The sequence below is a fragment of the Cannabis sativa genome, chromosome 1, assembly GCF_029168945.1.
Source record: "Cannabis sativa cultivar Pink pepper isolate KNU-18-1 chromosome 1, ASM2916894v1, whole genome shotgun sequence".
Taxonomy (NCBI): domain Eukaryota; kingdom Viridiplantae; phylum Streptophyta; class Magnoliopsida; order Rosales; family Cannabaceae; genus Cannabis; species Cannabis sativa.
In genome coordinates, this window is record NC_083601.1 from 35,282,334 (window position 1) to 35,299,187 (window position 16,854).

Consider the following 16,854-nt stretch of genomic DNA (forward strand, 5'->3'; position numbering starts at 1 on the left):
CAGACTGCCCAGATTTAAGATTCAAAAGCCCATGAAGCCCAAATACCTGATAGGGGTCTTTTTATTTTTGTTTTCTTTTATAGGGAACAGCATTGAGACTTTAAAGTGGTCGAACCTAAAAGGCCGTTCTGTTAATACCATTGCAGGAGTGGCCATTATTTGAAGTCAATTATAGAATAGACTCACATGCTTCAATGCATTACCAAACTATACATAAATCAAGATTAAAAGATTAAGAATGATCACTAGCTTTTCTATTGAATAAAATGAAGAGATACTGGTATCAACACTAGCAGTTAGAAACTAAGATAACTCATTTACAAATGCGGCTATATGACCTTAAATAATTAGGATCAAGCATAAAAATGTACACCATTTTAGGCTCTACATTTTGAATTGGGCACATGACGACACATCAGCATTGTCAAAGTAACTGAAAATGCAGAAAATGGCAAGTAGAACAATGAGCATAAGAAAATAAAGTAAAAATAAAAATTGCAAACAGAACTAATATATATTCCAAAAAGGTAAGAGAGGAATGTTATCTTTGAGAATTATCAGCATAAACAATGAACATAACCGCAAATACAACTGCTCCAAACGTGATATTTCTGCTTCAACCTGAGGGTTGAAGAATAATTATAGTCAAACAAGTGCACATTCTACAGTTCTTAGAGGAAACTGGAATAAATATTTCCTGGTCCAGTCAAACAAATTAGCATACTCACAAAATTAAGGAAGTCAATAGAGAGGATGTTGGCTTCGGTAACTTCAGTGACTGATGCAGCACTTTTACTGGTAACATTATGAAATGCCTTTTGCTCCTCCGTTGGTGTATCCATCAAATTCCATAACTCCAACAAGGAAGTTGCAAACTTTTGAAGCTGGTACACCGCACAACCCAAACGAAGAAAGGTTAAGCACAACAAAAGCTTCTCAAAGGAAACTCAAATGCATTTTAAACAAAGATACTAACACAGCTAACATAAAAATATCACCTTCTCCCATCTCTTCATCTTGAGATTTCTCATTCTCAATAATGCACCAGACAAACCCTCAAGCGTACTATTACTTATGTCCTTTACACCTTTAGAATTGCTTAGAGTAGGATGAATCTCATAAATTGTGTTTTTGAAATCCACGCCAAGAACCAAACACAGTAAACTCAGAGCGGTAAGCTGGTCCTCCACCAGTTTCTGCCGGGCTTGCTGTGGACAAAGTATAAAATAATCAGTACCATTATTACAAATTGGAAATCATCAAAAATTTCCAAATATATGCAACTTTCCAATCAAATTTAACATAACACAATGTAGATGAAATTACTAAAAGAATAATCCATACTGGATAAAACTCGCCATAAATCTACAAAATAGCATATGCTGTTCTATCATTTTAATGTTTCCTGTTCCAGAAACGTGTCAATTTCTTTCCATCATTCCTAACTTAATTCTAAATTTAAACACACCATTAATTAAATTACCCTAGATGTCCACTCTAAAAATATTAGAATAACAAGATCAAATACCTTCTCATTTTGACAAATAAGTAACTGTGCTCGTAGATCCTCTAATCTTTTCAGGGACAAGTCAGTTTCATTCACCACCATTTTGGAAAGACTATCTTCCATCGACATGCCTAACTCATTTGAAATATCCTTTAATTGATTTAGAACTTCAAAGAATTGGTTCTTCCTATCATTTTTCCGCCTTCATTTCCTTTAGTAGTGGAAGAAAGCTATCAAGCTCTCTCTTCAAGCCTCCAGTGGCACTTTTATCAAACTGCAGACACAAACAACAATAAGAGTTCCCAAAAATTGAAAAGACCCCAATGTACTGTCCCAAATCAAAAACTCCAACTAAGAAATTCGTTTGATCACCAATATAGACAAGGCTTACTTACATGAGGTAGTTGCTCACCCAGAGCAAAACAAATATCTGAAATCTGTGCTCGAGTCCTTGAAATTTCTGCCTGCAACTGAGCTTTACACTTAATTGCTTCGTCCACTTTTCTTCTGTATACTTCCACACAAGCTTGCTCAATCTCAAACAGCATTGTATCCCTTTCTGCATCAGGCTCTCCCAGTTCATCCCATACTTCCTGATTCAACAATAAAGAGTACTGTATAATAAACTGATAATTTCTGATTATAGTTTCACAAAGCTATTGAATAAAAAAATACTTTTTTTAAGGGAGAGAAATGAAAACCTGCAGTTCCTGTAGCATTGATCCACAAATTGTGACATAGTTACAACTGCAATTGAAGAAATAAAAAGATTATGCAATACAATTGCAAATAAATGAAGTTAAGGAGTTTAGAATATATCACCTAATAGGCTAATAAGAATAAATACTAACCACCCTTACGAATTTTCCTCTTGTTATTCGAGTAAATCCTGCAATAGCATAACCAAAATTAGGATTTCCTTTTTCTTTTCTTCATGGGTTACCATGATCCTCATAAAATCCCAAAAAAGAGTTCTTGATACTATAAACAAGAACATCACAGCGTTTAATGAAAGAAGTAAAATATAAATACACAATAGGAAAATTTTATAATAAAGAAACAAGAAAGTTGTTGAATTGTAATAGCTTCTAACTCCCTTAAGATAAACAAGAATTTCTAGTTCATATCGGAGAGGAAAGAGAAAAGAACAATAAACAAGGCAATGGAAAGTAAACCCTTTTCCTCAGTGAAAAATTAACCCTCGGATGCATACAACGTAAACTGAAACAAAATATGGACTTTCCATTCTATTTTCCAGGCAACCAAACAAATAACGAACCTGATGATAGTGTAACCCTCGGGTTGAGAATTGGGAATGGCGTTCGGAAATTTTGTTAAGAGTAATTTTTGGTTTGGATTTGTATGACTTTAAATTTGGTGGGAAGAAGAAATGCAGAGTAAGACGTTACAGTCTGGAAAAATAAGCCAAACCAGTAACAAAACGGTAATTAATAAAGTACGCATCTTAACTGTAACTTACAGAAAGTCAAACCAGGATCGAAATTGTCACCTGCACTGGGAACAATATTGTGCCAAGTGTTGCTACAAGTAATTTGACATTGTAGGCATGCCAAATATCTTAGAATAAGTACGATTAGTATACACAAATAAATACATGTTAGACCAAACAATGAAAGCATTAAGGTTAAGCAGAAGCTGTTTAGTACGATTGAGTTGTCTGCGCCAAATATCTTAGAATAAGTAGATCATTATACACAAAGAAATACATGTTAGACCAAACAATGGAAGCATTTTAGTAGTACGTTTAATACTGTCTATCACATACCCTCTCAAGTGAAAACAAATGACATAAGTATTGCAAACATCTAAATACATGACAACTCAGGTACTTAAAACATTAGAAGAGAAGGAAATAGAAATTGCAACAAGACTTAAAAAAGATTTACATTTATGTCAGACCTGATAATGCACAAAACAGACTCGCAGTACACTGTTAGAAGCCTACAACAGGCCATGACTTCTCATTTACGCAGGCAAAGGCGTCTTGTTATTATTTCCTCTCACATTCCTCAATGAGCATCTGCAGATCTATGATGTATGGCAAAAAGACGTAATTAAAAGTAGAAACTTTGTATCCATAAGTAAAGCAAATTAAACAATAAGTCAACCGAATAATCTTCTTTGTTCCTGTTTAAAGTTGCAACCCAAAACCACTTCATTCATAGTACTCTGTAATAATCTATGAAGTCTACCTTTTAAAATGAAACCATGGAGACTTGCCCACTGTAAACAATCAGGGTAAACCATAATACAAAACATAAGAGGGCACTTGTATATGTTCCCAAAAGTTTCATATAAAGACATCATGACTGTACAACCTATGAAAGAAAACTGATCATCCAGTAGTACAAGGGTGGATTCAGTAAGGAAAGTTGTTCCACACAACTTTCAGAAGAATAATATGCATGACATGATCACAACACATAAATCCATAAATCTTTTCATTTAAGTTTTTAACAGGAGAAACACGTGAAACCGAATATGCGCCAGTACTTCATATCAGAATCTCAAACAGAAAAAGTACAAATGTTGAATAAAATAGTTTCCCAATAGACATTGTTAGGACTGCTCTAAAAATTTAAATGACAAAAACTTGGTTAACAAGTATTTATGAATAAAGTATGTGCAGAAAAGCCCAATTGGGCTATACTTTACAGAACCACGCACTTAAGGAACCTAAAATGCATGTCGGAGGCTCCAATCTTCTGTATACATAAATGTACAACCCCACATCCAACTCGAGAAGGGGCACCGCTATAAACTCACATATGTTAGAAGGGCTTAATTGATATCTTCAAGAAAGTCTAAACAATCTCTCCGTGCCTGAATCCACCATCTCCACAATCAGCACTGGAGTCCAATCCACAAGGAGAATCATACCATTTTGGGTTATCTTGGTAGAAACTATCGACTTGTATGCCAACAAGACCTACATCTGCTACTAAAGCATCGTCATGTCTTAAGGGCTTGGTTAGCTTTGTATCTTCACAATCAAGAATGCTTTTCTCGTCAAAGTTACTGCATTTCAGCCACTTTTCAGACTTACAAGACTCGCCCATTAAATCTTTTTGATTTCTACAATCTGTCCTAAGCTGATCCCAAGAAACAACATCCTCAAGAGTCCGCTCAAAACTTTCCTCATCATCATCTATCAATTCAGTATCCTTGCCGTTCCCATATATTCTTTCATGGTGATGATCACTCCAATGAGCCAAATCATCCTCCCCAACCAATACATCGTCAGGATGTGGCTTATCTTGGAGCAAACCGATTGGCTTCAAATTCTCCTGTCCAATACGTCTAACCCTACTAACAATATCAAATAAATCCCGAGATACCGAGCACAATAACTCGCGCGGCATCTTTCCAATCTTTGCTTCTAAGAATCCAACTTCGGTTTTCAATTCATGCACCTGCTGCAAAACTGAAAGATGAAAATTACCTTCATCCTTCCCAATCAACCCAAAACCTTCATTCTCCATATCCTCGTTCACACCATATACAGTATCTTGATCCAACAAAAAGCCGCCTTTATGGCCCACAACTCTATGCATTATCCTCGCATTTCCATCTAAGGGTCCTGGCTCGTGACCTGAGTGTACAGCATATAACTTGAAAACAGCCATCCCTTCTTCTTGATAAACAAAAGTCTTGTCCTTTTCATTATAATTGGCAATTGGCACAATGGCACGAATTCGAAATCCACACCCACACCGTTTAGATGCATATGGTTCCCTCTTCAAAATTTTTGACTTCTTGGCAACCGGCTCACCTGCCCTGTGACAAGCATAATCCTTGACCTCAGCCATAAAGGGCTTATATCTAATGTACTTCTGCCTAATGCAAAGCACGACCTTGTGCTTTGCAGCCAGTTGCTGAAGCCTATGGGGCACCTCCTTCGCAGGCACATCAAAAGACTCAGTATACTCAAACCTACGGCGCTTATTCCTCCCTGTTCCACCAGAAGAAGCGGACGAGCAAACAGGACAGGCAGCCACACAAACCCTAATGTAACTTTCAGGTATGCCATAAAACTTAGCACCTACGGTCCACACCTGCTTAATTCTATCAATGGTTTCCTTAAGCCCTAAGTGCTTCATATCCGTATCACCATGAAAACTCATAACAATATCTTGCCACTGGTTAACATGCGAAACGAATTGCTGGGTATTATTCTTGAAGCAGAGGAATTCGTTACCGTTTTGGTCGACATGGGCGGAGAGCTTGTCCTGAATGCGCTTCCAGGCGGTGAGATAAGCCGTGTCTTCGTTCCGGTCCTTCCAGACGGCGCGCCACGACTTGAGAACGGGTAGGGGAGTGGCATCTCGGATCTCAGCCGGCGTGGCGAGGCGGCGCTCCAAAAGGCAACGAATCATGAGAGAATGGGATTCGGTGTTGAAGGTGTAAAATTGGGAGGAAATATGACGCTCCGGACTGATATTGAGAGGTGGCTGCTGGTGTTGGGGGAAGCCATTCTGGTTGGAATTGGTGGAATTAGGGTTTGTGTTGGGGTGATTGGAAACGTCGTCGATGTCATCGGCAGAAGAGTGGGAAGGAGAAGAGGAAGAGGAAGAAGACCTAAAGATGACAATTTCGGGGAGGGAGAAGGATGAGGAAGGATCGTCATCTTGAGGGTTGGGAATGGACGGTTGTGATTGGGCCATGATCTGTGGCGGTGGGCCCAGATGATGAAAGAGATCCTCTTCTGTTTTGCTGGGATTCATGGGTAACAAAATCGAATCTTGAAGGAAGAAGAAGGAGAAGAGGGAGTGAATTTCGGTGCTGGCTCTGCTCTTCTCTTCTTCTCTTCTCTGTTTCTTCTTCTAAGCTCTGTTACTTGGTTTCTCTGACATGTTGTTGGTTACTCGAGGATGAGGTGAGTGAGGGTGAGAAATGAGGATGAGTTTTGATTCTTTCTCTTTTTTACTTTACTTTAATTTAATTTAATTTCTTTCTATAAAATTAGAGGTTTTTATTAATTTAATTTAATAAAGCTTTATTTTATTTATTTTTTTTAACTTATTATTTTTCTCTCTTCCTTTTGTCTTGTCTTTTTCTTCTTCTTTTTATTTCACCTCCTTCTGGAAGTGCATTTGTTGTTGTTGTTGTACCTTTTTAGTCATTCTTTGCTTTTCTTTGTTGTTTCATTGTTCGTATGCTTTGTATTCTTCTTCCGCGAACTTTCCCCAGCTTAATAATTTAACCACATATTTTTCATCTTTTCTATTAATTTCGCGTTTTTTTCTCTTAATTTATATTCTTAAAAAAAATATATTCATTTAACCAAAATAAATTATATTTTAAAGAATTTTTAGCGGTTAAATTTTCTCAATTATAATTTCACTTCACATACTTTCCAAGCTCAAATTTCAATAATAAAATTTTTTAAACAACTGAACTGTTAGCAAAGTTTAGGTATCATCTCGTTAACTGTCACTACGGACTACTTATGTATAGACTATTGTACACATGACACGTTTATATTAATACACCTAATATTATTATTTTAAAATTATAAAATAAAAAATAAATACTTAAAAAAATATATTATAAATTTTGAAATAATTTTTTGTAATTTTTAAATAATAATATGATGTATGCCAATATAAATGTGTCACGTGTACAAGAGTGTACACATACGCAATCCATATTGCAATTAACTATGAAAAATAGATGACACCTTAAATTTGCTAAAAATTCAGTAGTTTGAAGGGTTTTACTACCAAATTTTGAACTTAAAATGTTAAATGCAAGCGAAAAGATAGTTGAGATGATTTAGCCGCAAAAAACTCTATATTAAATATTTTAAAAAAACAAATATAAAAATTATGTAAAATTTTATTAAAAACAAATTATACATAATTTTAAAAAAATAATAATAAAATTATACATTTATTCTCATACAAATTTTGCATTGCTAAAATTGGCACAATATTTACTAAGCATTAAATTTGTATCACCTTATAAAATATTATTAGAGCATATTTTTTGTTAATTAAGTTATATTTTAGTTTTCTATCATATATTTGTGTCTTCGTCAGAGATATTCTTATTTTTCTTTTTTTTAATAAATTAGGAGATTTATTAATGAATAAACTCATTCAAAACAATAGAACGCACTTCAGAGGATCCTCCAACTGAAGCGCACAACCTGTAGAGAAACAAGAGTCTCTTGTGAAGCAACGAGCCAACTTGTTTGCTAATCATTTAACAAAACATAACTCAACAAAAGATAAAGCCAAAAGTAAATTCCTAACATCTTGTACAATAAATATTACACACATATATAGAAAAGTTAAAGAAAATAATATTAAAATATGTTTAGCTCAATGAATAGTTATCTCTATATTTAGCTAAGCATTATTCATTAAGCTAAAAAATATATAAAATAGCTAAGATTTACCTCACTTGTTGGAAGCTCAATTTTATAATTTTTTTCTCTATAATTTAAAGATTGAGCTATTTTAGCTCATCTATTGGGAGTGCTCTTATTCTCTTATTTTAATCACGTACAATCTGATTTAATTTCAAAACTATTTATTAACTATTTATAATTGTTATCTATGATTTCAAATTAAAATTTAAAAAATGAAATTTAAATATTTTTTGATTGTTATGGATGCAAATTGATTTAAGATGAAAGTATATTTTGAGATGCCATATGTTAATGTTTTATTGAACTCTGTCATAGGAGTATAGAGAGTTTTCACATATAGTGAGATTGTAAGTCTTAACCATATTATAAACTATTAAATTTGACTTGTCAATTAAATATAAAGAAGAAAAATTAAGTAATTACATTATCAAGTAAATAAATGATAATTGACAATGCAATTGACAAAATAGGATAGTTGGATTTTTATTTACTTGATAATTTAATTACTCAATTTTTTCTCTTTTTATTCAATTGACAAATAAAATTGGGTAATTGTATTATCAGGGCATTTTAAATGGAGATGCAAATATAAAATATAACTTATTTTATCAAAAATCTACTTTAATAGTGTGTCAAATTGTGATGTAAATATCTCACATAACAAAAATAATCCAAATTTAGATCATAAAATAAGATGATGCAAAATTTATATCACAGTAAATATTATAATTTTATATTTACCATTATGTTATTAGATAAATATTAAATTTTGTATAAGATTTACAATTATGTATTGAAGTATAATAATAAAAGTTGACGCAAAATTGTCACAAAATCATTATTTATACCAAATATAGATTAGCGTATTACCTATTCAAAATGGTAAGATTATAAACAGCTGCAAGTCAAATATAATTTACCTAGATTATCAAGTTAATCGTAGTTTTTTTTTGTTTATTCATTAAATTTTAATTATTTGTTTTGCTTAATTATTTTTCTCTCAAATATTTTATTTAATCAAACATGAACAAGGAATTGATTAATTGATAATTGGTAATCAATTTTTTTGAGAACGGTATTCTACTTTATCATTATATTATTTGATTTAATTATATATATACATGCGTATCAATTTTAGTAAACATTAAGTATGTTTGTCCTGAAGTAATTTTATGATGAGTGACCTCTTGCGATGTTTCTTTCAATTTCTTTTAAAAACGTACAAGTAAAGATAAAACACATTAGTTGTGTGGGTGGATGCCCAATAAACATTTATAATGGGGGCATTACACAACTGCAACTCCTTAATGATAAAAATAAACTGAAAAAAAATCATACTTTTGTAATAAAAAAGATTAGACGGTATAAATATTTATAATTACTTTTATAATACACCCTTAAAATTAGTATATCGATGCAATTTTTAAATTTTCGATTTAAAAAAATTAATGGTTGTGTACGTTATAGTTATTTAAGGTATTCTGTAAAATTTTAAAAATTAGAAATAATTTACAAAATAGTAAACAATATTGGAACAATATATTTCATATGCTTATTAAATATCAAAATAGTGAGTAAATCATTGTATCCATTTAAAATAAATCTCTTTATTTAATACAATATACCTGCTATAATAATAATACATAAGGGTGAAACATGTAAATTTAGTTTTATGGGTGATTATTAGGGATATGGATGGATGTGGTAAACAATATAATTTATTATTTAGATAGAGATTTATTTGTTACATATGATTAATTAATTAAAAATAATTCTTTTAAAATAAAAAATTAAAAATAATAAATTTTGATCTTGGATTCTGGTGTATCCTAATTCTATACTGTTGTGTGGTCTTTCAGTGTTATTTATAGAGTTGTAGCAATGAATGAAAAATTCGAATTCCATATTTTATTGCCAACTTAAAACCTTATTTTAGTCCATTATAAGAAGACTTGTACCTGTTTCGTGGAATGAATTTCTCTCCTTTCAAAAAGAAAATAAGTCCCAAAATGTGAAATTAATTACATATTAGAAAATCCACCATTAATGAGAATGAACGTTTTCATTCAGTAGTTAATGCAAATTATAATTTCTAAATAAGCAACTTAATTAGCAACGAAGAATCCGAATTGGAACTTCCCAAAAAAAAAAAAAGTTAAAACTGACTTCGAATTACAAATAATTCTTCCCTTTCAAAAAATAAAAATAATTCTCCAGCGCAAACAATCTCTACCGTCAAAAACAATACAGCATACTTCAAATAACGCCACGTAGCATTAGGATCCCAGACATTGCTGACGTGTCAGCACCGTATTGATAGTAGACTAGTGTTCTCGCTTATTTTTCCACACTGTAACGTCTTACTCTGCATTTCTTCTTCCCACCAAATTTAAAGTCATACAAATCCAAACCAAAAATTACTCTTAACAAAATTTCCGAACGCCATTCCCAATTCTCAACCCGAGGGTTACACTATCATCAGGTTCGTTATTTGTTTGGTTGCCTGGAAAATAGAATGGAAAATCCATATTTTGTTTCAGTTTACGTTGTATGCATCAGATGGTTAATTTCTCACTGAGGAAGAGGGTTTACTTTCCATTGCCTTGTTTATTGTTCTTTTCTCTTTCCTCACCGATATGAACTTGAAATTTTTGTATCTCTTAAGGGAGTTAGAAGCTCTTACAATTCAACAACTTTCTTGTTTCTTTATTTAAAAAATTCCTATTGTGTATTTATATTTTACTTTCTTTCATTAAACGCTGTGATGTTCTTGTTTATAGTATCAAGAACTCTTTTTTGGGATTTTATGAGGATCATGGTAACCCATGAAGAAAAGAAAAAGAAAATCCTAATTTTGGCTATGGTATTGCAGGATTCTCTTGAATAACAAGAGGAGAATTCATAAGGGTGGTTAGTATTTATTCTTATTAGCCTATTAGGTGATATATATATTCTAAACTCCTTATTAACTTCATTTATCTACAATTGCAGTTGTAACTATGTCCAATAGGCATAATGTTCCTCCCGTGCATACAGTCACAATTTGTGGATCAATGCTACAGGAATTGCAGGTTTTCATTTTTCTCCAGTAAAAAAAATATTCAATAGCTTTGTGAAACGATAATCAGAAATCATCAGTTTATTATATAGTACCCTTTATTGTTGAATCAGGAAGTATGGGATGAACTGGGAGAGCCTGATGCAGAAAGGGATACAATGCTGTTTGAGATTGAGCAAGCTTGTGTGGAAGTATACAGAAGAAAAGTGGACGAAGCAATTAAGTGTAAAGCTCAGTTGCAGGCAGAAATTTCAAGGACTCAAGCACAGATTTCAGATATTTGTTTTGCTCTGGGTGAGCAACTACCTCATGTAAGTAAGCCTTGTCTACATTGGTGATCACATGAATTTCTTAGTTGGTAGTTTTTGATTTGGGACAGTACATTGGGGTCTTTTCAATTTTTGGGAACTCTTATTGTTGTTTGCGACTGCAGTTTGATAAAAGTGCCACTGGAGGCTTGAAAAGAGAGCTTGATAACTTTCTTCCACTACTAAAGGAAATGCAAAAGCGGAAAAATGATAGGAAGAACCAATTCTTTGAAGTTCTAAATCAATTAAAGGATATTTCAAATGAGTTAGGCATATCGATGGAAGATGGCCTTTCCAAAATGGTGGTGAATGAAACTGACTTGTCCCTGAAAAGACTAGAGGATCTACGAGCACAGTTACTTATTTGTCAAAATGAGAAGGTATTTGATCTTGTTATTCTAATATTTTTTAGAGTGGACATCTAGGGTAATTATTAATTAATGGTGTGGTTAAATTTAGTATTAATTTAGGATTGACGGAAAGAAATTGACACGTTTCTCGAACAGGAAACATTAAAATGAAAGAACAGCATATGCTATTTTGTAGATTTATGGCGAGTTTTATCCAGTATGGATTGTTCTTTTAGTAATTTCATCTTTATTGTGTTATGTTAAATTTGATTGGAAAGTTGCATATATTTTGAAATTTTTGATGATTTTCAATTTGTAATAATGGTACTGATTATTTTATACTTTGTCCACAGCCAGCCCGGCAGACACTGGTGGAGGACCAGCTTACCGATCTGAGTTTACTGTGTTTGGTTCTTGGTGTGGATTTCAAAAACACAATTTATGAGATTCATCCCACTCTGAGCAATTCCAAAGGTGTAAAGGACATAAGTAATAGTACGCTTGAGGGTTTGTCTGGTGCATTATTAAGAATGAGAAATCTCAAGATGAAGAGATGGGAGGAGGTGATATTTTTATGTTAGCTGTGTCAGTATCTTTGTTTAAAATTCATTTGAGTTTCCTTTGAGAAGCTTTTATTGTGCTTAACCTTTCTTCCTTTGGGTTGTGTGGTGTACCAGCTTCAAAAGTTTGCAACTTCCTTGTTGGAGTTATGGAATTTGATGGATACACCAACGGAGGAGCAAAAGGCATTTCACAATGTTACCAGTAAAAGTGCTGCATCAGTCACTGAAGTTACCGAAGCCAACATCCTCTCTATTGACTTCCTTGACCTTGTGAGTGTGCTAATTTGTTTGACTGACCAGGAAATATTTATTCCAGTTTCCTCTAAGAACTGTAGAATGTGCACTTGTTTGACTATAATTATTCTTCAACCCTCAGGTTGAAGCAGAAATATCACGGTTGGAACAGTTGAAATCAAGTAAATTGAAAGAAATTCTGAAAAAAAAGAGGTCGGAACTTGATGAAATATGCAGAGAAGCACACATGGTTCCAGAAGCACATGGTGCCACTGAATTCTCATTTGAAGCTGTAGCTTCTGGTAAACATACATCTGTTCTTTTATTGTATAGTCTTCTTCTTTGATTAAAAGCAATATCTCCAATCTAGTTAAGTTTCTTTTGCTATGGAAATTTTATTGACTGCAATCTTATGGCTTATATAACTTATCGATGCTAGAAAGAACTGGAAAATAAGGCCATGTATATTAGTTCATAATTGGCTGTTGTCTATTAATTCATAATTCGAATGAAATTGAGAAAATTCTTTCTATTTACCATTCATTCTTGTGGTAATTTATACACATATGACACATTGGTGAATTCCACGCATTCATTAAAATTAGCAAGAGATTTTTATAAATTTTGATATTTAAATCAAAAAATATTTTTCCACTATGATTCTTTTCATGATGTGTTAGTAACATGCATTGAATTAACAAGTTCCAAGATTTAAATTACAAGTATTTTTGTTTTCAAACTGTTTCTATGTAGACAGTTTACTTTACTCGATAATATTATCATTTTGCAGGAACAATGGATCCAGAGTACCTGTTGGAACAGACTGAAATTGAAATTGCTCGGGCTAAAGCAGAAGTTTTAAGCAGAAAGGAAATATTAGAAAAAGTTGAGAAGTGGCAGGCAGCCTGTCAAGAAGAGTGCTGGCTAGACGATTACAATAAGGTTTAAATCTTGTATATTCATGCATGCTTTTAAGTTTTAAGTATTTGTGATCCAATTACCCTGCAGCAATTTAGTTTGATCATTATTTTATCTATTCATTCTTATCGGTTAAAACATATAAATGTCACTTTCCCAAGTGGTATTCATTATGGCTTTCACTTTTGCCCCATCTGATTGGGAGCAATGGAAATAAGATAATAAGAATAGGAATATAAATTTGTGTCTGTTATCCTCTCATTTTTGGGAGGAATACTTTCCACCAAAATACTAGAAAAATAGTCACTGGAGTCACTTTTCCAATGAGATGAAGAGTAACAAAACAAACAAATAGAATGAAAATGAATTTTTCTTTTTTCATTACATCCATTTTCTCTCTCAACCAAATATAACGTTTTTTATTTTATTTCCACTTCCAAGTAATATAGTGATTCAGAAGGGGGTTAGTGTGGGAGGATTTGATTTTTTTTTCCCCTTCAGTATTCCTAAGTATTGTGGTTGTTCAGGATGATAGGCGCTATCATGCTGGAAGGGGTGCTCATCTCGCTTTGAAACGTGCTGAAAAAGCTCGCGCCGTGATAAACAAAATTCCTAGTAAGTGCTAAGTTATTTTGATTCCAACACAACTTGACATTTGAACTATGCCTTCGTCATTTACCACTTCAGGTGTTCAAGTTGACTTGGATAAAACTTTCATTTCATTATTACTTCTTAGTTAGCCCCAAGCTGTCTTTAATTTAGTTATTTAATGTAACACCATTGAAATTATGATAATTATAATTTTTATGATTGTTTTTAAATAAATGAAAATATTTTGGTAATTGGAGCAGCAATGGTAGACACATTGATTTCGAAAACCGCAGCTTGGGAAGTAGAGAGGGGAGTGGAATTCTTCTATGATACTGTAAGAAGTTCTCTCAATACATTTGTTCACGCGAGTTTTTTATTTATTAGCTGGAGCCTCATAAAATTGTTTAGGCTTTTCATCCAAACTTGTCGTTATAACTTCTGTGTTTTGTAGGAACGACTTCTTTCCATGCTCGACCAGTACAAGATCTCGAGGGAAGAAAAAGAGCAGGACAAGCAAAGGCAGAGAGTAAGGACTTCAGTCTTAGATTGAATAAGAGCTTATGAAACATGCTTTTTTGACACCTATCGTTTTTGTATGCAGGACCAGAAGAAACGTCTTGGACAGCTTATAGCAGAGAAGGAAGCACGTTATGGGTCACAGCCCAGTCCCGCTAGCGTCAAGGGTTACAGAATAACAGGAGTTTCAAACGATAGAAAACTCTCTCTCGGTGGAGTAGTGCTTCAGAATTCAGAACCCCGAAAGGCAACTCTCAGTAGGCACCCTACTAAAAACGGTGCTCCTTCTGGTAATTATTTTCTATAATGTTGTTGATCTTTTATTGTTCCTCTTGTTTATTGTGCGCTAAGTATTCAATGATGCAATATAATATTGGCAAATTGATTCTAGGATATTAGCAAACTTATTGTAGAAGAGCATTCTATTCTAAGCAGAAAATTCTTATTATAAAGAATATTATTGGACCATTCACAGAATCACAGGCTATACATCTGCTTACAATATTTCGGAAGACCATTTTAGTAAACTTTATGCTATTTTTTATTGCAGGAAAGAGGGACTTATTTCCTGGTCAATATTCAGAAACTAAATATTCCAAAGGTTATGCTAAGACTCGTGAAATGGGGTCTCCTGTTGTAAGGAAACCCCTCTCTCCAGTCTTCTCTTCAAGAGCATCATCAAATGTCAACATTGTGAATGACCGCCCCGAAGATGATTATCAGGGTAAGCTAGCATCTACTCCTCCTAAGCATGCTATCCTCGTTGGTTGTGAGGGAAACAATAGAACCCCAACGACAATGCCGATTCCTATGCCCAACACTCCAACGACAGTGTCCTCAGTTTCCATGCTGGAGGCCAAAACGCCTTGTGTTTTGACTGGTCATATCTCTGATCAACTGCCAATAGAATACTCTTTCGAAGAGGTAAGAGTTGGTCATTCTAAAACATCTGAAAAATGAGCCAATATGTGTCACAAATTACCTATTTTTTAGGCAATTCAAACCAACCGAAAACAATGATATTAAATATCTTTCTGATCTCTGACATTTAACATCATTTTGTTCCTTAACTTCTAATGTTTCTTCTTCTGCGCATCTATAGTGAAATAGTATTTCTTTCCTTTCTTGTTTTTGTCTTTAGCATTTTCATTGGCTTATAAATGTTTTATAATTCAATTACCATGAAATAATAATTCATGTGGCCTTGTTTCAAAATATAATCATAAGTCAAAATTATTATGTAATTTCTAAAACTAAATGCTCTTTTGGTCGGTTGGTCTTTTTTATTCACATGTCCATGTCATGCCCATATAGCTTTGTTTACATATTGTCGTTTTGGATATTGTATAATACTAAAAAGCCTTGATTAGCTCTATTTGAATAAAAAAAAAAAAGGAAAAAAAAAAAGGTAATGGCTAATATTCGTTATCATCATGAGTAATTATTCTTGGGCTCATATGAATTAATTTTCATACTTTCGGGATAAATGCAAAATTAAATTTTTATTACTTGAATTTCGGGGAACCCATATAGCATGGCCACTTATTGAATATACTTGATACTTGAAATCATTTATCGTTTTTTAAGGGAAAATTCCTCTTTTTCAATGTAATAAAATATAATTATTCTTTAAAAAATAAAATAAAAAACAAATGTTCACCCCACTAATAATTATTCTTTGAAAAATAAAATAAAAAAGAACTATTTATCCCACTAATAATTTAATACAGCATATTCTGAAGTAATATTACTGCAGTAAAATTTTTATTAACATTGTTATTTGGCACTAATATCACACTAAATTAAAATGTGAGTTTCAATATTAAAATATCACTTGTGGTGTTTGGCATGCCCTTTAACAGTTCTCTTTTTCTTTTTATTTAAACTGCAGTTACAATTTGAATACATTTTTTTACTGTAAATTATTATAATCGTTACTGCTGATATTATATATTAAATTTTAAAACGGTTACTGTTGCTATTAAGTAAAGAGAAATATCTTAAATAAATGTGTAAACTTGCGTTTATTATTAGTTAATTCTTAGATGATTACCCTTAAAAAATTTTAGCATGAATAATATAATTTAGTTTACGGAAATCGAAACCATTATGGGCTTGGTCAAAGGAGATGAAATTATGAGTTTGACTGCCATGTGCTAGACACAGGAAACCGAGGTCGTCCTGAGCAACCCCTGACTGTCTGATAGACACCGTAACCTCGGACAAGTATAACGGTTTCTCCACGGACTTGTTCCGAGGCCAACTTGCAAGGTTTTGCTCACCTCACAGGCCCACTTCCCTATCTTTCCTCAACAACCAATCATAACCAAGTCTCTCTTTCTCTTTTTGGGCCTTTTCCAAACTCACAGCCGAATACTTGCTCTACTACTCACAATAATGATCATTACTGAC

General features: G+C 33.1%; 3 protein-coding genes across 4 annotated transcripts; 1 reads left to right on the forward strand and 2 right to left on the reverse strand.

The window, feature by feature from the left end:
• Positions 1-88: 88 nt before the first annotated feature.
• Positions 89-2,244, reverse strand: LOC133033511 (65-kDa microtubule-associated protein 4-like). The gene is made up of 6 exons (XM_061108316.1): positions 2,209-2,244; positions 1,903-2,100; positions 1,529-1,781; positions 999-1,208; positions 729-884; positions 89-621 (listed from the first exon to the last, which is right to left on the reverse strand). Exons 3-6 carry the CDS (start codon positions 1,634-1,636, stop codon positions 508-510), a joined length of 588 nt encoding a protein of 195 aa, XP_060964299.1. The 5' UTR covers positions 1,637-1,781; positions 1,903-2,100; positions 2,209-2,244; the 3' UTR covers positions 89-507.
• A 1,703-nt stretch (positions 2,245-3,947) lies between these two features.
• On the reverse strand, positions 3,948-10,053 carry LOC115706344 (uncharacterized). The gene has a single exon (XM_030633964.2). The coding sequence runs from the start codon at positions 6,250-6,252 to the stop codon at positions 4,333-4,335; it is 1,920 nt and encodes a 639-aa protein (XP_030489824.2). The 5' UTR covers positions 6,253-10,053; the 3' UTR covers positions 3,948-4,332.
• LOC115708218 (65-kDa microtubule-associated protein 3) lies at positions 10,054-15,563 on the forward strand. Of its 2 annotated transcripts, XM_030636434.2 has the most exons (14): positions 10,054-10,386; positions 10,777-10,814; positions 10,896-10,975; positions 11,076-11,273; positions 11,396-11,650; positions 11,974-12,183; positions 12,298-12,453; positions 12,560-12,719; positions 13,208-13,359; positions 13,863-13,950; positions 14,187-14,260; positions 14,378-14,452; positions 14,528-14,732; positions 14,993-15,563. In XM_030636434.2, the coding sequence occupies exons 3-14, from the start codon at positions 10,904-10,906 to the stop codon at positions 15,400-15,402; spliced, it is 2,055 nt and encodes a 684-aa protein (XP_030492294.2). In that variant the 5' UTR covers positions 10,054-10,386; positions 10,777-10,814; positions 10,896-10,903; the 3' UTR covers positions 15,403-15,563. The 2 variants fall into 2 exon arrangements, with proteins under 2 accessions (XP_030492294.2, XP_030492295.2); XM_030636435.2 differs by lacking the exon at positions 10,777-10,814 and having other exon boundaries at positions 10,134-10,386.
• Positions 15,564-16,854: the final 1,291 nt, after the last annotated feature.